This window comes from Podarcis tiliguerta (assembly GCF_965153285.1).
Source record: "Podarcis tiliguerta genome assembly, chromosome: 9".
NCBI classification, from domain to species: Eukaryota; Metazoa; Chordata; class Lepidosauria; order Squamata; family Lacertidae; genus Podarcis; species Podarcis tiliguerta.
The window spans coordinates 71725267-71748130 of record NC_139542.1 but is presented as its reverse complement, the minus strand read 5'-3'; the positions used below and the strand labels follow the sequence as shown (position 1 = coordinate 71748130).

Here is a 22864-nt window from a genome sequence, read left to right as displayed (position 1 = left end):
CGATCCATTCCAGGGTGCCGTTCGCACCCCGAAAAGTCTGCAACCAGAGCAGCACTTCTATGCAAGCGCAGAGTATGACAGAGCGCTGCTGCGCATGTGTGAAGTGTGCAGAATGTTTCTGTGCATGCGCGAAGAACGCTTCTGTGCATGTGGTGAAACCTGGAAGTATACAATTCCAGGTTTGCCGCGTTCGCAAACTGAAAAGACACAATATGAACCTGACGCAACATGAACCTAACGCAACATGAGGTATAGCTGTAGATTTTACAGTGGCTGTGAATGAGTAGTGTATTCACTTCCAAACACAGAAGCAGACAATTCATGCTCTTTATTTTTAATGATTAAGTAATATTTAAAAATTGCAATAGCAAAGAGACAATTGAGGGACATAAAGTAACATAATAAAAAAGAACTATTTATACTATTAAAATTAATCACAATCAACATTGATCAGAATCAGCATTTCCAACAAAATAAATTAACAAATAGTATAGGTGTTAGACGAGACAGACCATCAACACAATAAACATAAGGAGACTTACTGGATTTTTCCAGGAATGAAACTATAAAGTAAGATAGGGACCCATATTTACAATGTAGAAAAAAATATATATACAACTGTATTTTGCCACAGAATCATATAATTTAGAGTTGGAAGGAACCTCAAGGGTCATCTAGTGCAGCAGCTTGCAATGCAGGAATAACATTTGTTTTGACATTTATTATTCCAAAAAGGTATAGCTAATATCAATTTTTCAACAAGTATGTTGACTTACTTTTTAGAGAAACTGTTTTAAAAAGTAAGCTGTTTTCACGAATAATCCAACGTCCCGGAGTCTTTTTGGCAAACTGAAAGTGTTGGGGTTTTGAAGAGCTTCCCAATGTGCTGCTGCAGGAACAAATAGTCTCTTTCTTTCTAACTCAAACCTTATTTCGTCTGAAAATGTTCGTTTTCTTTTCTAAGCTTTTAAACATTTGAAAGAGCAACGTGCCAGCACAAGGGCTTCAGTCTACATGGGAGACTATTTTCACCTAGAAGTTCCAAACGGCTTCAGTTCCACCCGCTAACCTGCAATAGTAAGTTTGATTACATTGCGCGGCTAACACAGTCATCTCATTCGCAACTTGCAAATGCACTGTCTGTATTTTTACTAGCATGCTTTAAAAAAAAAAAAAAGACATTGGAAGCATTTTTTTTTCCCTCACGCAAAAAACGTGCTCGAAATCCTCTCTTTGCTACTTTCTCGGCTTCTGCGTAAACGCGTCGCTGCCCCATGACAACCGGCCTCAGTTTCCTTTGTTTCCAGTCGGCAGTTTCAACCACCGCCTAGAGAATAAAGCTAGCCAAGGCTATGCGAAGAGGGCTGCGCAGGCCCTTTATTTATAGCCCAGGTACGGACGCCGGTGACGCCAGCCTGAAGCAGTTGGCCCCGCCCTCGGGGCGGCTCCCCACAACAGCCCCGCTGCGATTGGTCCATTTGCAGGCCGGTTACGATCCTCCCAGCGCCGCCGCGGGATTGCGCAGGCGAGACAGTGCCAGGCCCAACTCCGCCCGCCAGCAGGGGGCGAGCGGACTCCCGAAACGCAGTCGCGGAGAATGAAGCGGCGGGGAAGCCGTAAAGACCCCTGCGCGAGGCATTCTGGGATGCGCCCTTCCTTCCGTAAGCGGCTTCGACTCTACGGTCCGTTTCCGCCGGAAGAGAGAGTTCGCGACACTAGAGAGCGAGAGTTGCCGCGCGGTGGTTCACGTGCGACCGGCTTCCGGGGCTCGTGGATTCCGGTGAGCTCCGCCGCTCCGTGTGAGACGCCTCCGCGATGGGCAAAGCGGGCAAGCGGAAGGGGGCCGGTGGTGGCGTCGCGGCGAGGCGGGCTCAGGGCCTCCCCGCCGCCGCCGCTGCCGCCCCCTCGGTGTCGAGCAACCCCTTCGAGGTGAAGGTCAACCGGCAGAAGTTCCACATCCTGGGCAGGAAGACGAGGCACGACGTGGGGCTGCCGGGCGTCACGCGCTCCAAGGCCCACAGGAAGGTGAGCCCTTGGCTGCCGCCGGAGAAACGGGGCTCCTCTTGTCGTGACTGCGATGATGATTATTTATTATTAAATCTGTTCGTCGCTTTATTTTAGCCCTTGCATCCCGAAGCGACTGACAAACAAAAAAGCCCCCACAGAGATAGGTTAAAACCGGGGGTGGGGGAGAAAGATAACATTAAAGATAAACCGCCCACTTCTAAAAGGCCACAGATTGTATAATCGACCTAAGGCATGTTTATAGAGAAATATTTTCGCCAGGCACCTAAAGGGTGAAGATCCTACCTGGGAAGGGCTTTCCACAAACTGGGAGCCACCACAGAAAAGGCCCGCTGTCGTGCTGCCACCTTCTGGACCTCTGGTAGAGGAGGTTTATGGAGAAAGGCAGATGTGGAGAGGCGGTCCTGAGCATGTGCCTCTCAGCACAATAAAACTTGCCAACCCAATAAAGCAAAGCAACTACTAAAGCCACATCAAATTGTATTTGGAACCCACTAGGTATGCTGTAAAATAGTGCATGTTTCACATTCTGCTTCTTCATAATGCTAGTACTTCAATACATACCTTGTTTGTCTTCTGCCGTTCCACAATTCACAGCACACTCAAAGTGGCTTACAACTTGAAAAAATACATAGTTACAAATGTCACAAAGGTAGGCATAAGCATAAATAAAACATTAAAAAGTGCACAGCTAAATTGTTCAATTTCCACATCAATCAAAATAAGATCTAAGAGATACAAAGGTAATATCACTAGCAGCAACAAAACTCTTAAACAACACCCCAGCCTCAAAGTGTTCAGCAGCCTCATCTTTCATAACTGGTCAGGGTTCCCTCCCTTCCAGGTAGTAGTTCCACAAAGGCTGCACTCACCTACGAGATCACCTTTAATTAGATGGCAAGAGAATCTTGACTGTGCCTGGAGTCTGTGCTGGCTAGGAATGCATGAGGTGTAGATTGTGCTCTTGCTAAATGCATACTAGGAAATGGGGCCAGACAGTTTTGCAACTTTCCATGTTGCGGTATGATGTGGGATACAAATCTTTCAAAGGCAGCTTACAAATGACATTAAATTGATTTTAGCAAACACTATAAATAATATTGTCATACTAAAAAAAAAACCATCATGACCTTGACCATTAGGTCCAGTCATGACCGACTCTGGGGTTGCAGCGCTCATCTCGCTTTATTGGCCGACGGAGCCGGCGTACAGCTGGCCAGCATGACTAAGCTGCTTCTGGCGAACCAGAGCAGCGCACGGAAATGCCATTTACTTTCCTGCCGGAGCAGTACATATTTATCTACTTGCACTTTGACGTGCTTTCGAACTGCTAGGTTGGCAAGAGCAGGGACTTAGCAACGGGAGCTCACCTCGTCACGGGGATTCGAACTGCCGACCTTCTGATCGGCAAGTCCTAGGCTCTGTGGTTTAACCCACAACGCCACCCATGTCCCTGTTTCCTAACTATGCATCACCTAATTTTGCGTCTTGGTCAAGAGGATAATTCAGGCAAGGGGGGGGGGGGAGGATGTGAGAACTAAAAACCAGCAGGTGAGCAGCTAAAAAGCCCGAAAACATTGGTAGCATTGTAAATTAATAATATATGGTTTGTAACATGTTTGGCTATTGCTTATTGGTGCCCTGTTTGAGTAATATTTGTTTCTGCCTTAATATATTGTGGCATTTTGCTTTTTCAGCGAATTCAGACTTTGCAGAAAGAATACAAAGAAAAGGAAAAATCCAATGTCTTTAAAGACAAACGTTTTGGGGAATATGATACCAAAATAAGTCCAGAAGAAAAAATGATGAAGAGGTTTGCTTTGGAACAACAGGTAATAATGAAAATAATTTCAGAAAGTGACATAGCAACTCTTTAGAAGTTTCCTGTTTTCTTATAAATAAATATTAAATTGAACGAACATTTGAGCTGTATTTTTATCAAGTAATAGTATATGCAAAGTTGAAGATAAGTTCTACCTTAATTCCACATTTTACTAAGATGAGTTTTTTCCAGTTCTTCAAGAGGTTTGTAGTTCCCTTTCTCTCTTACCAAACAGAATTTCCAGTAACTTTAAACTGTGACTTTAAAAGTGCACACTTAATTGAAAGTAAGTCTCATTGTTCTAAAATGTATTTACTTCCAACTAAAGAAATGTAAGAGTTGCCTTTTTGCTTTTTTGGCAGTGTTATATCTGCTTTTATAAATTGTTTGGGATTATAAGCAATTGTTCACCAACTCCAAAATATATTTCAAGGGCCGTGTTGAAAAATAGGCTGTTAGTTTAGCACATAAGGCCAACTGGTCATTACTTCTATCATGTGAGAAGGGCAGCAAGAGCAAGGTGATAAGGAAGACAACATGGAATAGGTGGGGGATTGGTAGGCAGAGTAACGTATATAGAAGGAAGGAAGAAACAAGGGAAGAGTTGGAAGCTGGCACATGGGTCTTGGTGTTCAGGTAGACGATGGTTAAGCCATCTGAAAGTTTGCTTTCTCTGCAGCAATGTGGTTTTATCATTTATTCATTTTGCAGAATTTTGTTGGGTCTATCTAGCAAATGCCATATGTAAATTAGACATCTAAGTCACTTGAAAAACTTAAAATATGTATGTGAATAAGAGTTAAGAGAACTAAAGAGTAGAGATTAAGTGAACAACAAAAAGGACGAGAAGTGTTTCCTGCTGCGGGAAAGGATAATAGGAAAAGCAGAAGTTACAAGCTTTGAAATATAAAACGTGTGTTTTCTGAATTGCGTATTGGGCCATTTTACAAGGGTCATTATTGTTGTTATAGTTATACAAAATAGAAAAGCATCATTTCCACCAAATCATATTTCAGTTAAATAATGAATATGATCTTACATCATTGTTAAATTTGGTGTGTCCCCCCCCCCACACACCCAAAAAAATTGCCTGTCTCTCAAAACCTGTTTTCATAGACTCCATTGTCCCTCAGTCATAGTGCATTTATATGTAATTGCCATATCCCAGATTCTGTAAAGCCATTCAGAGGGGAGGAAATCTCCCATCGCCTATACAGTCATACCTTGAGTTGAATGTGCTTCGGATTGAGCTCGTTCGAATTGCGCTCCGCGGCAACCTGGAAGTAACGGAGCACGTTACTTCTGGGTTTCGCCGCTTGCGCATGTGCAGACGCTCAAAATGACGTCATGTGCTGAAGCGGAGAAACGCCATGCGCCATCGCGTCTTGCATTCCGTTTGGGATGCAAACGGGGCTCTGGAACGGATCCCATTCGCATCCCATGGTACGACTGTATGTTGACTTTGACATTTTAGCTGCAGTCAGGAATGTACTTTTCTACATTTACTCTCTACACACCCTTCTAAATAGAGAGCTACTTTCTCTTCATTCCAGGCCTTACCCAGAAGTCTAAGCTTCTTTGCTTAACCAAAGTATAGGCACAATATCTATGTCTTGATAATGTGGATAGGAATTAACATTTTACCAAAGATCTCAAAAAACACTTACTGATTTGTTTTGTTTTGTTACAGAAAAATTATGAAAAGAAAAATATATATAATCTCAATGAAGATGAAGATTTAACCCATTATGGCCATTCTCTAGCAGACATTGAAAAATGTAATGATACTATTGATAGTGACAGTGACACTGAAGAAAGAGGAATACTCTCAGGTAAGAAGAGTCAAAAAGGCAGAGTGGTACATATGTCCTACTATACGGCAATTGTGTGTTACATAAGGCACCACATTTTCTATTTATTGCAATGGTGGAGCTTTTCTGATGCAAGTAGCTACAGTTATCCGGAAGTGTGATGGAACATGAAACTAAAATTTGGCACATGTTCTAATTTTATACCCATACAGTCGTGCCTTGGCTCCCGAATGCCTTGGGAGTCAAACGTTCCGGCTCCCAAATGGTTGAAAACCGGGAGTGTTCCGGTTTTCAAACTTTTTTTGGAAGCCGGGCTTCCGCGGCTTCTGATTGGCTGCAGGAGCTTCCTGCAGGCAATCAGAAGCCACGCTTTGGAAGCTGAACGTTTCGGAAGTCGGAACGGATTCTGTTCAACTTCCGAGGTACGACTGTATTTAAGACTCTACTTTCAGAAGTTAAAATTATAGTGTGATAGCCAACCTAAGTCATACTTTGAGTAGATCCATTGAAACCAATAGGCTTCAAGTCCATTGATTTCAGTGGGTCTACTTTGACTAGGAGTAATGACATCTATGATTTAAAATGTGCTGTTTCTTTCATTTAACACAGTCTCTAGAGTTGGATAAATGTTTTGACACGCCACCCCTAGAGATGCCATGTAAAACTCCTCAGTGTTTCCTAGGACACAGAAAAAAAGATCCTTTGGTTCTTAACAAACATTGCTGGCTTAGTTGGTACTTTTGCAGTGGAATTCTAACCATGTTTGCTCAGATGTAGATGTTTGCTCAAATTCAGTAGAGCTGCTTCTCCAATAAATGGGGTTAGGACTGAAGCCACATTTGACCTTTTCCTAAGCGGCTTCCTTCTTTCATCTCTAGCGGAATTAACAGCTGCTCACTTTGGAGGTGGTGGACTTCTCTGTAAGAAAGCCATCACAGGGAAGGAAAGCGAAGAAGATAAAAAACCTAAGTCACGGAAGGAGCTCATTGAAGAAATGATAGCAAAATCCAAACTGGAAAAGGTAAACTCTGGGTTTCTTGTACTAAATTTGAATTCCTTTGAAATTAAAAAAGGAAATAAAACAATGTTAACCAATATTTGCCATTTTCTGTGAGATACAGTGTTCAATTTGGTTCTGTTTTGGCTGTGTGCAATTTCAGTTTCTCTTTGTTTTCAAGAGAGGAGTTTGCACATTAAAGGCTAGTTGCATGATAGACCGTTTCCCATAATTGTTATTTTTTCTGTTTAGAGGGAGCGGCAAACGCAGAGGGAAAATACATTGGAGCTTACAGAAAAACTCAACAGTGATTGGAAGGAGGTTCAAGCCTTTCTGTTCCACAAGACCCCAAAGTCGGAGAGACAAAATCAAGAGGAAAAGCCCAAGGTAAACCTTATTTTACTTGCTGTCCAGTTTTACTTCAAATAGTATTCTGCCTGTTAGTGGTACAATTTCCTGGAATGGAATTAAAGGGGAAAACTGAAACTTTGTGAATTTTAGTGATGTTCTCTTAGCGTGCTTCCCTGCTCTTAACGTCCTGTGCATTTAGGTGATAGTCTAGATTCTGCTTTGCCACGTCCTCCTCTCTTCAGACTCCGTAAATCTGGACAGAAGTGGGTCTCCCTTATTTATCTAAAGCATTTTTACTCTTATTCAGTCAAAAATTCTAAATTATATGGCTGACGATTTTTTTAAAAGACAGTCTCTGCCTTCAGGATTACAATCTAAAAGAAACACACAATATTGCATATAAAGGGAGGAGAAAAAGGAAATAAACTTGGGCACCAGTTCTTAAAGCTGCAGTTCTTAAATAACCAACTGGTATGGAAACAGTTCAAGTAGCTTGAAGGAATGGCAGTTGCTAGCTGACAGTAGATGGATAGTTCGGAGGCATCTGGTGTGTCAGCTAATGGAATAGCGCACACTCCCTTCTCTGAAATTCCAAGTGTTAAGGTACATGTCTCTGAAGGCATCCAGCCTGTTACTGATAAAGTCAAGTGTTTGTTATTGTGTCCTTCAAAAAAAAGTGAAGACAAGCCACCAGCTTGTTCATTCTTGTAGATCATTCTCAACTGTTTCAGTGGTGGATGTGTAAGTAGGTAAACTTGCAATCTGATCCGCACATAGTAAGTCCAATTGAAGACAAAGGGGTTTACTTCCACATAGACATGTTTAGGATTTCATTGTAAACTAATGAGGTTTTCGTGAGCCCTGTCTGGGTCTAGGCAGTTATTTGCAGTGTCATATGTACACTGCCTTAGATTCCATGACAGAAGATAGGTGGGAATTAAATGTAAGAAAATTTGTAATGTTGTTATAATGCTTCCTGGTTTGGGAGTTACTTAAAATAGATGTTAATGAAGTACTTAAAGGTTTTTAATGCAAACTTTTATGCCAAAGAAATGGAAGTTACTCCCAGTTCCATTCACCACACAGAGAAAGGTTCAGGTAGTTTACTGTTGCAGAAGATAAGGCTCAGTAAACCAGTTCTGGACATAGATACATACAGCTTGTAGGCTTTATATATACAGATATATGCAAGTACAGAATATCCCTGTTGCTCTAAATAAGTTCAGTAATTCAAGGTGTAACACTGAACAAAAGTAACATTGACTAACATACTAACTGCAGACTAACAGTTGGACACCTGAAACCATTGAATTAGCTGGCACAACATTAATCACAGATACAGTTGTTGCCCTGGGCATTACCATAGCAACTGGCTTGGCTGTCCACGCACCTTGAATTAGCTCATCCATGGGGTAGTTTACACTCATAAAGGAAATTAACCCCTTCTCACGTCCAGTTTCTTCAGCACACTGTTGGGGCTGCATGCCTCTGAATACCAGTTGGGGAGAGCACTGTTTCACTTGGGTCCGGCTCGTGAGTTTCCCACATGTATTTGGTTGGCTGCTGTGAGAACGTTCTGCTGGACCAAATGGGCCTTTGGCCTGAACCAGCAGGGCTACTCTACGGTTCCTATTGTAGAGAGTTACTGTTTGTGATTTTTTCCCCCACAGCCTGATGAATATGATATGATAGTTCGGGAGCTTGGGTTCGAGATGAAGGCACAACCCTCTGGTAGGATGAAAACAGAAGAAGAGTTAGCAAAGGAAGAACAAAAGAGACTCCTCCAATTAGAGGTATGGTGTTTGTGTATTGTGTTCCACATAATAATAAACTGTTTTCAGTGACTGTGAATATACAAGATGCCATAAATATCCATGAAATATTTTAACTTGGAATAGCTGAAGGACTGTCTCCTACCATATATACCTGCCCAGACCTGGAGAATGCAGTCCTTTCTCTGGGTCCCCCTGCCAGCTGAGGCTGGGCAAGTAACCACTAAACACTTCCAGGCCTCTTAATTCTAGCTTCATTTTTGGTTAGACACTAAGTTGGTTTTCCCCCTTTGCTGCTTCTTGAGCTGGTTTTTCCATGGATTTTAGGCATTTTAACGCTGTTTGGTTTTGTTTTATTCTGAGTCCTGAGCACAATTTGAGAGCCAGAGTGCTATGGTGTTTTAGAGTGTTGATTTAGACTTCAGGTTGACCTTAAACCAGTCTAAAATACATCTTAACCACAGGATGGTTATAAGGAGAAAATTGGGGTATTCTGTCCTGAACGTTTTATACAAGATATAAATGTAACCAACAGATTATACATGCTTTATGTTAAATTTGATTCGTGTAGATCTTAATTTATTGGAATAATCAGTTCCGACCTGGCCAAGTTTGTCTGAAAGGCTCGTTCCCCAAACTCTGCCCATCAGCTGATGTTCCTAGCTTATATCATCTGATGGAGGACTAGTGAAGGTCAGTCCTGCTGCGTGCTCTTCTGCCAGCTTGGTCCCTGCTGCTGAAGCAGACTCCTGCAGCCAGGAGGATTGAACCTGCTGGATGCTCCTTCTCTAGTGTGTTCCTGACGAAGCAGTTTCATCCCCACACCCTGCTGGACAATTTTGGCAGGTGGATGGGGATTGCCCACCTGTCAATAACCTGGCATTGTCATGACATTAGAAGCTTGACAGGTTGCTTCATAGGGTGGTGTAATGGTTCTAGGGGTTGCTCGTGCGTAAGTTGCCGCCACTCCTGGCTAGGTTACCTGGTTGAACCCTTTCTGTCTGGACAGCCTCAAGTTTCGTGGTTGCCTCAGTCGCTGGCAGAATCCGTCAGTGGGCGTTTCTTGAACCTCTTCCAGCATAGAAGCTGTTTGACGCCCAGTCTTCTCCTACTCTGCCTGCGCGGAAGTCTTCTGCGCAGGGAGGGTGTGGGCAGCGGAGTACCCGTACTCTCTCCGCTGGTCTCCGGCGAGGAGTCCTGGAGCCACCTCTCCGATTCCCCCATCTGCCCCCCTTCTCCACTGGTGTTACGCTGATTTCCTTCCCCAGCGGATGGGCTGCCTCTCTCCCTGCTGGGACCCTCTCCGGCATCCCTCTGGAGCCTTCTCTCCGCCTCCAGCTCTGATGGCAGTTCCCTGACAGGTGGGGAGAGCTAAAGATCTGTACCAATATTGTTACCCATCACTGACAAATATAAATGCCTTCATCATTCATTGAATGCTTGCACCATTGTAGCAGAATTTTATCATACCTTCTGTGATAAAAAAAATCAGACTAGCCGTTAATGTTACTGTTCTCAACATATTATACATTGCAGACTGACAGATTACGTCGAATGTGTGGAGACGAGCCTGAGAAAGAAAAGAAACCCAAGCACGTGTCAGCTGACGATTTGGCAGATGGATTCCTCCTTGATAAAGATGACAGGCGTATGCTTTCTTATAAGGTACATGTTTTTTCATTGAGTTTTTAAAGAAGCTGAAACAAAGAGATCACAATCCAGCCTTGCCAACCTTAGGAGCAAATTGCAGAGGCCTCGGGACATAAAATACTTTGGAGACTAGGTATGTAACATTGCTGGCACGTGAATTTAAATCCCTTGTACAGTGGTGCCCCGCAAGACGAATGCCTCGCAAGACAGAAAACCCGCTAGACGAAAGGGTTTTCCGTTTTGGAGGTGCTTCGCAGGATGAATTTGCTATGGGCTTGCTTCGCAAGACGAAAATGTCTTGCGATTCCTGGGGTTTTTTTCCACTCTCCACCCCCTTTTTCTAAGGCACTAAGCTGCTAATAGCCTTTTAGCAGCTAATCCGCTAATGGGCTTGCTTCGCAAGACGAAAAAACCGCTAGACGAAGAGACTCACGGAACGGATTCTTTTCGTCTTGCGAGGCACCACTGTAGTTGTACAGCTGGTCATGGTGGTGCCCTGGGAAGTCTCCTTTCTCCCTCAGCCTGACACCATGTGTCTTGGATCCATCCCATTCAGTAATACTCCCAGTGGGAGTCATACAGGGATGGTCTGACCAGAGATAGTCTGCAGCTCAAGAGGAATGGAGCCATTGATTCTTTTGGGGTAGTGCTCTATTACACCCTAGCAGCTGGACTACTGAATGAAAGCAAGTAGGGAGAACTGAGAAGTTGTTTTGCTGTCAATTCTTCTCCTAGTTCATCAGAGTGGTCCTGGATCTGCCCTTTTTGCTATGGACACTTCCTTTGTTGTTGGCTGTACTTTTTTTAGCTATGTCAATCTCAACTGCTTCTAGGGAGAGAGTAAGTGGGGAGGCATTTTCTGAGCCATACTCTTTGCCAGGTTTTTTTTCTCAAAGGCCTCCCTCCCCATAGTTTGCAAGGAGATCACCCCCAGACTTCACTGAGAAGCAAACTCTGCTTTAATGCCTAACGATTCCGCTGATTAATGTATACATCTCAACCTATTAAATAGGATGGCAAGCTGAATATTGACGATGATAAAGACGCGGAAGAGAGTGTGGAGAGAGAAGACGGCAGTAGTGATGGAGAGGAAAGTGATGAAGAAGCTGAGACTGGTGCTGATGATATTGACAGCCCCTCTGATGTTGAAACTGAAGAGGAGGTCATGGAGGTAGCCACTGCTAGTGGAGAGCAGAAAAGGGGAAGGAGGGAAGGAAGCAAGAATGAATTGCATATGAAGAAGCAAGATGCCAAAAGAGAAGCTGCCAAACTGGAGGTGCCATATTTGTTTGCTGGTAGGAAGAAAAACACCTTTATTCAAATTGCATTGTTTACTTTCTGTAGGAAAGCACTGCTCCTTGTTCACTGGTAGAAAATAGTGTGGTCTGGTTTCTCAGAAAGAAGAGCATCTAAAACATGATAAAATAATCTCTTGAAAGTTCAAATCTTAAACAGCATTTACATTGCTGCCTTCTGGTTTAACCACAAAACATGGGGGAAGTGTGGAATTTGGCTTATTAGGTGCCTGAGAAAGAGGAGGAACAATGGAACTTATGTCAGAATTGGAGGAAACACTAGGGACAGGACTACAAGAGTGAGCTAACTACCACCTTCTGATTACTACAGCCATCTCCGCACTAGGCTTGTGCTCTCCTGAACCACACCCAGTTGAGTAAATCTCAAAGCGTGTTTCTGTTCTCCCCACGGCCGCACACATTCAATCTGATGCTCTCTGAGTGGGTGGCACTTTTCACAAGACAAAAAAATCGAGTGGTAGTGCTCTGAGCTCCTAAAGCCTAAAGCAGTTTTTTATGCATGTTATTAAAATTCCTAAAGTGGTTGTATGCTGCAAGTTGCATCACTTAATTTCCAACATTCTCCTGCATAAAGATGATGATGCCATATTAAAACAACCTGGTGATGGGGGAAAGCAGATGCAGCGTGACGGAAAGACTTGGAGGTAGCTGCCCTGGCCTTCAGGGTCACCTCTGTTTCTTTGGTTTTAGCCAGAGCCAGCCTATTACGGCTCAAGAGGTTATCACACCTTACTAAGCTGTTCAGAGAACAGGAATTCCTGAAAGGTGCTGCTCTGGGTCCCCTATTCTTTAGATTCAGGGCAAACACAACTATTGTAGCAGCTTGCTAAAGGACAAATTTTATTCTTTGTTTTGTAATCATAGTGCAATTTTTCTATGGCGTATTGTTTGAGCTTTGTTTTATGTTAGCCAGCTATATGTTTTTCATTTTTACAATAGCTCCAGAATCTTATGAGCAACTTAAAGCTGAATTGTTGGGAAGAACAACAGAAGAACAACTGCTTGTAACTGAACGGATCCGGAAGTCTAATCACCCAAGCCTTGCAGTGGGAAACAAAGCAAAGTTAGAGGTATGCTTTTGTGATCAGGTACATTATTCACACATCAACATGGGGGGCGGGGGTTGCTAATTGAAGAGAACAAAAGTTCATTTACTTTTTAAAAACTTATCCTTTAGAAACTGTTTGAATTCCTTCTGGTGTATGTTGGGGAGCTGGCACGGCAGACACCTCCGGAACTGAAAACTGTTGATAAGTTGGTAATGTAAGTATAATATATTTTTATTTCAATGTAAATTGTCTCCAGCACACATAAATTTTATTGTATTTGCTGCTCTTTTTGCTGACACAATTTCACTCCCTGTGCTCTGCTTAGCTGTACCAGACCTAAGGTTAGTTTCAGCCAGTTTGTCAACTAGTTTTTAATTTTGGTTTAAAAGATAGGCATGGCTTGCAGCTGTGCAGATGTAATGCTCTCTGTGTTAAGCTATCCCTCAGCTTGGCCCAGGAACTGCAGCCAATGTAAAATTCTGCTGTTTGACTGTTCACTGAGGCAGAATATTGCCATCATGTTACCCTGCTGTTGAGAATAATGCATTGGCTGCCATTTGGCTACCAGGCTGTGTTCAAGCTGCTGAAACTAGTATACAAAGTCATAGGCAGCTCAGGACCAGAATCCCTAAAAGTCACCCTTTATATGTCCAGCTGTTCACTGACTCTAGACAGAAGGTCAGTGTAGCAGCTACCTAAACATTATATAAAGGAAATTTGCAATCATTTTATTGCCATCCTGGGCACCGTAGGGAGAAAGGACAGGATAGAAATAGAATAAATAAATTATGCGAGCGGAGACTATGGTTCCTGGCTGCTACTGGAAGCACTCCTCTCCTCCCGCCCCACACAAAAAAGTAAAAATCTGAACAAAGAAACTCCCATGCCTCACTGTAATGTGCCCATGTTTTGACAGGTGGGAAATTGTCCCATTTTCAGACTTCTAGTGACTTAAAGTGCTGTAGACTATGAATACGTGTTTTTTCTAAGTCACTGAGAAATATCTTAACAGTTTTGTAGTACACAGTCTCTAGTTTTATGAGGAAAGACCTATAAATACCTAGTTCTAAGATTTTTTTGAATAAGATGTTTACCAACTTAGAGCTTTAGCTCATAGCTGTCAACTTTTCCCTTTTCTTGCGAGGAATCCTATTAGGAATAAGGGAATTTCCCTTTTTAAAAAAGGGAAACGTTGACAGCTATGCTCTAGCTCACCAGGAGGTAGGCAATTGTGATACACCTGCCAGTCAGTGAGGTCCAAATGCCCTATACCAGGATGAATAGGTTTGATGAGTTTTAGATGTCCATTGAGTTCAGCTCATTGATGGTCAATATCATCAACTATGGTATTCTTCTGGATAAGATGCCTGGGTAGAAATTGGGTGTATTGTTTCAGCTGTTCATTCTTCTTATGGAATTAAAAGGCCATTAAACATTGTCCTTAAATCTGACTTGATCTTCTTGTTAACAGGCCCTTGTATGATCTTTGCCAAATGTTCCCTAAAGCTGCAAGTAATCATGTTAAACTTGTCCTTCAAGACGCTACTCATGACATGGAAGAAATTCTAGCAGTGAAAGGTCATGCGGCATTTCCAGGGTTAGATATGGTACATCTTTATTTATTTTTTGCATTTATAGAAAATCTTTCTGCCAATGCACTCAATACAGCTTTTGGTTGAAAATATTTGTGCTGTGGCTGTCTGGTTGGAACACAGAGCAGGAGCCACCTTGTAAGTTGGTGAGAAGGATACACTAACATTTTGTTGGAGGTCCTACCTGAAATATTAAAAGCCTGGTGGAATGGCCGCTGGGGGGACTGTTCTGCCAGATTATGGCTGGGCCAAGCCTGACTGTTTCACTGTTCCTTCTGACTGAGGAAAGTAGATTGGAGACATGCACAAATTTTATTTGTGAACCGCCCTGAGATCTAGGGGTATAGGGCAGCTTACAATTTTTTTTAAAAAATAGTGGTTTCTTAAAAGAAGTTGACTTCTTTTACTGTAATGTGCATAAACATATGGGTGTTCTATGGTATAGCATCTATAGCACATTTATTGAATGTCCAGTGACTTCATGTGAGTTTAACCCTTATGCACCATGAAACTTGGGGACATGACAGCTGCTTCTGAGTGGCTAGGTCTTGTGATATTTTAGCAATTTATGAAACTAGAACTGCAGGGAGCAGATGTGGAAAACGATTGCTTCACTTTAGCCCTTTATTTTCTGCATGGTTACATGGCTGCAGTGATAGGGCACTGGAACCCACAAAAACAACTCAAGCTCTTTGCTACAAGGGCAGTGCGAAATGGGGCATTAACATCCCCTTAGACGGCTTACTGAGCAGTTGGCAATATAGTTTACCACCGTTACTGACTGAATATTTTTCCTTTCAGCTTATATATTTGAAAATTATTGCAGTACTTTTCCCAACCTCTGATTTCTGGCATCCAGTGGTAACACCGTCTTTGGTTTATATGAGCCAGCTACTCACAAAGGTATGTCCGCAATATTGTTAACGACACAGATCTTTCTAAAGTAACTTAGTTCAAATGTGTAAAGATTTCCATTGAAACTGCAGTTAGGCATCTAAGAGAAGATGGATTCACTTGACTGTGTATGCAAAGTTACCATCTTTGCAAATGCACTTGACTATATACAGAGACCATCTGCCTAAAGTTCTTATATCATTCCTTCCTCTTGGGGGACATAATTTGAGGTTGAACTTCCCTGAACACCGTAAGACCTTTCCACCACCTGGGTTTAGTGGTCATAGTGGAAAAGGGGGTGAACGGTGCAGGGATTGTAATTTTGTGCAGAGCTGAACCTGTTCTGAGATAGGTAAATGAGCAAGTGCAGAGTGGCAAATTATAAGAACTTCATAGCTACCTGCATAGCTTTAGGGCCTCAAGTCAGAATGATAGGACATTCTATGTGTGTGTGTATGTATGGGGAAAGAGACCACTACAATGCAGGATTGTTCCAACCAAGAATGGGGAGTTATAGCATTTAGAGCATATGTGTGCCCCTTTATTAAAAAAAAAGATACCAGCCCAACTCAGCCACAAGATCTTCAGACAAATGCAGATCTCGCTTTCCAGGGCTCTTATGCCAGACCTGTAGTGTTGCTGTCACAGATCATTCAAGTCCATTCTGCTGAGGTTACACATGTTCCTTTCGATAGCCACATCACCACATAAACAAGTATTAGGGCTTGATTGCCAAGAGTTACTCGATTGCCCGTTCTGTACTCTCTGTCTAAAGCTGTGGTGTACTGCCTCATCTTCCTTCATAACTTGCTGCAAAATTGCCTTCCTCTTGTACATCTATGGGCAGTGACCCATTACGCATGGGCGTTCTGTTCCCGCCCCCACATGTCAGTGAGCCGCATATAAGTGCACCACAGTCTGTTCCTCTTCCAGGTCCCAAAGGACCCACGTGTTGGCGATTGCACATTGGACGCGGCTAAAATGGTTGCCTCCTGTACAGGAATTGTAGACCGCCTTTTGGCAGGGAGTTTCCACCCAGCTGTCAATTCCAAGTTACATGTGAAAGCAGTCTTGGCTTCTAGTAGACCTTGGAACTCTTATTTTTCAGGACTTATTTTGTAAAGGTGGGCATTAATACGGTCCAACAAGAGTTGGGAGACATTTTATAATTTAATGGTTTTCAACCTTCCTTCCTGTTCAGGGCTGCATTTCTGTGTCAGGCTGCAAGGTGGAGATAGACAGGGCCCAGTGCTGGGCGGAGCCATCTCCCCTTTCTCTTTCTGCCAGCCACCTTCTCTTTCACTCCTCCCTCTGTATGAAATGACTGCAAGGCAGTGGGATTCATTATTTGTTTTTCTGTTCCTCCATATCCCTCTCTTGCTGTGTAAGAGTCTCTTCACTACTCCCCTTCTGAGGCTTTTCACCCTTCCAGTGGCGTAGCGTGGGGGGTGCAGGGGGGGCCGGCCGCACCGGGCACAACATCTGGGGGTTAGGGGGCGCAAATCCACGGGTTAGGGGGTGCAAATTACTTGCCTTGCCCCGGGTGCTGACAACCCACGCTACGCCACTGCACCCTTCCATCCCCGTTCTGCTTGGTGAAACTAAAAACATTCCCTGACCTTCTATCATACTTTGCCCTCTTCTTGCCTGCCAACACTCCCCCCCCCAAAAAAAAACAACAACCCTGTGACGGTCTCTTCAATAGACAGGCGAAGAAGGGGCCGGGTGCTCAGTCCCTCCTCCATGCTGGCTTTGGAGGAAGATTAGCCCCTCTCTCTGCAGCCAAGGGAGTTCCCAGAGGAGGAACTCTTCCTTCCCCCTCCTCTTGGATGAAGTGAAGCGCCTCGCCCCCTTGCAGCCAGCTCAAACACCGGAGGCGGGGACTTCCCGACCTCAGTTTTAATACTTTGCAGTGGGTTCCAAAACCTTTTCATTGAATGCTTCTGAACCTCCAGGAAGGCAAGGAATCAAAGCACATTCAAAGAATTGTATTAAAGCAATGAAAAGTAACTTTTATAGGTACAGTGGTACCTCTACTTGTGTTCACCTCCAGTTACATATCCTTTGGGATACGTACATGGCAAACCTGGAAGTATTTTACCAGGTTTCGCCACATGCGCAGAAGCAGCACCTCCGGTTGTGAATTCCTCAGGATGCGACCAGAGCTCCGGAACGAATCCTGTTTGCAACTGGAGGTACCACTGTACTGATAACCTGCTAATTGAGACTAATTAGAATAAATGGTTGGTTTTCTGTGTTTAATAATTACGTGTGCTATTTTTTCTTTAGTGCACAGTAACAACAGTCCAAGATGTTGTTAAAGGATTGTTCGTGTGCTGTCTCTTCCTAGAATATATATCCTTATCTCGAAGATTCATCCCAGAACTTGTCAATTTTCTCCTGGGAGTTCTTTACATGGTTATACCAAACAAAGAAGTTCAAGGTATGGTTACTGGGGAGAATATGCATATATGTTCTCTCCCTCTCCTCCCCCCCCCCCCCCACTTCTGAGTCTACTATGTTTAGTGCATCAGAACATTTTTAGAATTCTGTGATTCTGTCTTTCCCTATTTTGAAATTTATCATACCGTAAGATATTCAGCAATATTAAAACTAATCTCTGAGTGTGTTCTTCTCTTCCAGGTTATACCTTGGTACATCCTTTTGCGTCACTAGGAAAACGCTCAGACTTGCTTGTTGTCACCGACAAAGCAGATGCAGATACCTGGCAAAAACAACATCTTCCACTCCATATTATAACTAGATCTAAAGACGACAGAACAGGCATGAATCATCTGCGGTATGCTAGAATGTGTTCCTGCTGATATAGATCCAGTGCATAAATATTTAGTATAAATGAACTGTCTTTTGTGTGCCTTAGCAATAGACGCAGAATCATATTGTGGGCAAAATATTTCACCTTGCCTTTAGGAAATTGGTATGGGGTAGCTGACTAAACTACTATGAAGCACTCCACTCTCAAGCAAATCAGAAGAAAAAGTCCTTTCATAGTCTTCAGTGACTAGAGAGTGCAGTCTTGCAGCGGTTGGAGAGTAAAAGGTGTCTGTAGATGAATCCCTGCTGCTGCAGGAAAGCTTTAGGTGTGCTCCGGACAGCTTCGGTCCTATTGTTCACAGACACATATGTATTTGAAGGACCTCAAAGCCCATCTTGTCCAGCACCCATACCAACTGCAGGAAATGTGGGGCAGGAAGTTCCATGGGGACATCCCTTGGGGATGATGTGTGCAGACCCAGAAATAGGGCTACAGGGTGCTACTTAGAGGAATGTCTTCCTCATTGCTTAGTGCCCTCAATTGTGATGAGGAACAACCACCACACATAATTTCTTCTTCCTGCTGACCCATGATAAAGATGTAGAAGATGCAAACTTTGATAGCAAGGGGCAAGCAGTCCTACACTAATGCTTAGAGTCCCCAAGACCCAGGGAGGTTGAGTGAAATGTAATGTGATAATAGTGTAAATAGACCTGATAAAGCATGGAGTTTGTATGTAAGGGCTTACTGGCACAAGCTCGCTGCAAGATTGTGGGCCAGTCACTGCTTTTTAGCATGCCCACAGAGGGCATGTATGCCCAACAGGGCTCATTAGCTGAAGAACAGAAATTTAAAAGTAGCAGTTTGCATTTTTTGTCTCTCCTTACCAGTCAGACAGCTCTGAGCACTTCCAAGACTTTACAGTGGGTTGGGGAAACCATCAACAGAACTGCTTTGCACACCAGCAGTGTGGAGTGCAAGAAAATGCTTCACTTTGGGAACATTCGCCTGTAATTGTGCTATGGCTTTTCTCAGCTAATTGTGGGGCAAAAGTAGATATTTCAACTGTTCCAAATTCTTCATTAAAATTGCAATGCCAGTTTTGTCATTTAAGCTGTTGGTATGACAACTACCAATTGTGTTACAGGTTATCATGCTTAGACCTGTGCCTGGACCTGGTTAAGAGATGCGCAGTTACATATGGATCACTTCCATCATTCAGTGAAATAATGCAGCCCATCCAAATGCTGCTTAGGACACACATGCCAATGATTAGGTATCCTCACCACCTGCAGGTAAAACATGCTGCCGCCTCACTGAGTTTCAGTCTGTGAAGCATTCTGTGGGGCAAACACCCACATTTGTGGTACCTTCGCAGATTGTACACTGAGTCCTTCCATTCGCTAGACATCTCAAAAATTGTCAGTGTGGAAAGGCAAACTGCTTGGCAGAATTTCTGAGAGCAAGTGACCCAACTAATAATCAAAGTGGGCTTTTTATTAGCAGCTTTAGAATTTGGAGGGGAGGTTCTGTGCAACTCCTTCATTCCATTGCTGCTGATTGAACTACAATCCGTTAACTTGTCTAATCCTCCTTAAAGCGTCTGAGCTATTGACCATCACTGCACTGTGTGGCAATGATTTCCATTGGTCAATTATGTGTTGTGTAAAGGATTTTATATTGTCTGCCCTGGATTTTGTCAGTCAATTTCATTGTGTGACCCCAGGCTCTTGTATTATGAGAGGGAGAAATACTTTCTCCACACCATATATAAGTTCTGTGAATCTCTCCCTCCCCTTTAGTTCTCCCCCTATTAGCAAAAAGCTCCAAACTCTTTGGCCTGCCCTTTTGAGAGGTGGTATTCCATCTTCTGGACTACTTTGGTTGCCCTTTCCTATGCTTTTTCCACCTCTGATACAATGCCCTTTTAGAGGTGGGATAATCAGAACTGTGTGTGGTATTTCAAATGCATTACACCACAGATGAATGTAAAATCGGCATTCTGAAAAGGCAAATACCGTGCTAGGAATTTGTTAATTTGCACACTAAGTTACCTTTCTCATGGCGCTATCTTCCACTATTTAGTCACTGGCAATTTGGATGGACTCACACTGTTGGAAAGTTAGCCTTTTGACCCAGTATCTAACACTTTCCACATATTTATACTGAACTACATTTGCCGGGTTGTTGCCAATTCTCACAGTTTGGAGAGATCTGCTTTGAGGTCTTTGCAGTCCACTTGGATTTTCACATCTTGATCAATTAGGTGCCATCTACAAACTTGGCTGCTTCATTGACTGCCTGACACCAGCTTGTGTTTGAACCATCAGCATCACTCCAATACAGATCCCAGCTGCCTGCTTGCTTCCATTGCAATAACTGTTTGCTCCTACCCTCCACTTCCAGTTCCTTAGCTGGTTGTTGATCCCTAAAAGGACCTGTCCTCTTATTTCATGACTGCTAAGTTCACATGGGCATCTTTTGTTGGAAGACTTTATCAAAACCTTTTTTGAAAGCGGCAGGCAAATTCAGATACAATTTCACTAACACTTTTTTGTTAGTATATGTTAACTATATTACAACTGTATCTGTGTATTTGTTTTATTGCATTTTATTCAGTTGCCTTTTTAAAGCAGAGTTTCATTTTCAGGAGCTGTTTGACAGTGTTCTGAAACAGCTGGAGAGCAAAGGGCAACGTTGTCCCTTGGTGTGTGAAAAGAAAAAGCCAGTGCCTTTGAAGCTGTTCACACCCAAAATAGTGAAAGTGTGAGTATCTCTAGCTCTGGAAGAAATACTGTCATGTATGGAGATTGCCTGTGTTGCAAATAAAATTTGACACTTTGCATCCATGACAAACCCGGTTCAACAGTTGAAGTTGAATCGATAGCTCTGCTTAATGCACATAATTGCTTGGTGTTTACTGCCCCATGTGAAATTAATTCAGGTGATGAGACTAGGAAGAAATGCTAAAGACATATAGCTAAGGTCCGATGGTTGCATCCTATCCTGAATCATTAATGTTTGAACTGGGAACCATGTGGCTGGTAGTAATTATTTTGCCTTGGGTAGCATGAGAATTAACCTCATATTTTGCCTTCCCGCATGGTTTCTCGTGCTTTCAAAGCAGCCAGTGTGGTATGTGATCCATAGGGCAGCCTCAGTCAAAGTGGTTAACCAGTCTACCCTAAGCCTACCTGAGGTGTGCAGAAAACCTAGGGGGGCTTCTGGTAGATATGCACCTATGTATATCAGAGACTTAATTTGAGGGTTAGTACACTAGATGCTACTAAAACAGTGCTATGTAGGGAAAGGGAATTGCAATGCATTGTGACTTTACTGCTGCTGCTACTGTGAAACACCAGTTTATTTCTGTAACTTTATTCTAATGCCTTTAATTTACTGGCTTGTAAAAGGCATTTTTAGGGGCTGCATCACCTATTTGCACAACAATTTTGTTAATAGCTGGAAGAAGCTACATAAATTTAAAATAACAGTTTATATATAATGTGGAAATATTTCTGCTGTTTTTTAACTTCCCATATTCTAAACCATATAAAAGTGGATCAGATTATTATGCTATGAAATTAATTTGGCGTGGCAACGATGTCCTCAGTATGTGTGCAGTGTTGGTGATCCTGATGCAAAAAAGTTCCAGTTAAGTCCAGCAGAAAAGTGTGTTTGAGATAATGTACTTTATAATTTCAGCCTGGAATTTGGAAGAAAACAAGAAAGCAATAAGAAAGAGCAGGAAAGAAAACGGCTAATTCATAAGCACAAACGTGAATTTAAGGGAGCCGTTCGTGAGATCCGCAAAGATAACCAATTCCTTGCTAGAATGCAGCTTGCAGAAACCATGGAAAGGTAATGCATATATTCTTTTAAATTTAAATTTGGTTTAAATTTGTTATCCTTGAGATAACTAAGAGAGATAGCAGTAAGATGATCTATTGCAATGGTTTTAATGTAGAAATAGACCAGATTTCAGATGAAATCTAACCCTTCATTAGATGGTCTGTATGTTTTATACTGCAAGATACAAAACTTTTATCAGTTCAGATAATGCCCTATTTATATTTTTCCAGCAATCACTAACTCACAAGGAAGTAACAGACTGCACTAATCCTCATATCTAACATGCAGTCTGCAGTGTTCTATTCATTCCCAAAGATTTTTGATAGTTGCAGTTTCATCTTACAACTAGGACTGATGTCAGAAAGAATGGTCACATTGGAAAGATACAGTCATCCAAAAGTGAATCTTTTCATTGTCATTTCTCAAGACTTTAGGCAATTTGTCCTCTTTCTACTCAAGCATTAGAATAATGCAGGTGGCATATGAGGCTCCTTCCTATTCTGAATCCAGGCTGTTCACCATGGCTGAGGAAGAGACATGCACTCAGCCTTTGAAGAGCATGGTTTGATCTCTCTCAGGGATTTGTTTCCATGTCTTCGAATTCTGAAAACATGAGGTCATTTGAAAACCAGAAATGTTAGGTGGTCTGGGGGGGGGGAAAACGTTTGGTTCTCATAAATTTTGAAAGGTGGAGGTGATTGGTGCAGATTTCTTATATCCACCAATTCAGTTAAAACTGTATCAGAGGTTGTATATATCTTTCAAAATTTCATTGGACGAGTAGTTCCAAAATAAAAGTAATTTTATTTCAATTTTCAGGGATTCAGAAAGAAAAAGAAAAGTGAAACAACTCTTCAGGAGTCTTGCTCAGCAGGAAGGAGACTGGAAGGCAATGAAAAGAAAAAAGTTTTAAATAAACAGTTTTATATTGTACAGAAGGAAACTAGACATATTTTA

The 22864-nt window shown here is 42.6% G+C and overlaps 1 protein-coding gene across 1 annotated transcript; it reads left to right on the top strand.

Moving 5' to 3' along the window:
• Window positions 1-1719: 1719 nt before the first annotated feature.
• Window positions 1720-22864, top strand: NOP14 (NOP14 nucleolar protein). The gene is made up of 18 exons (XM_083398963.1): window positions 1720-2025; window positions 3723-3857; window positions 5538-5679; window positions 6537-6679; window positions 6908-7042; window positions 8677-8799; window positions 10315-10443; window positions 11441-11723; window positions 12684-12814; window positions 12922-13007; window positions 14265-14400; window positions 15187-15288; window positions 17569-17722; window positions 17923-18079; window positions 19203-19350; window positions 20706-20821; window positions 21761-21916; window positions 22727-22864. The coding sequence occupies exons 1-18, from the start codon at window positions 1816-1818 to the stop codon at window positions 22818-22820; spliced, it is 2580 nt and encodes an 859-aa protein (XP_083255089.1). The 5' UTR covers window positions 1720-1815; the 3' UTR covers window positions 22821-22864.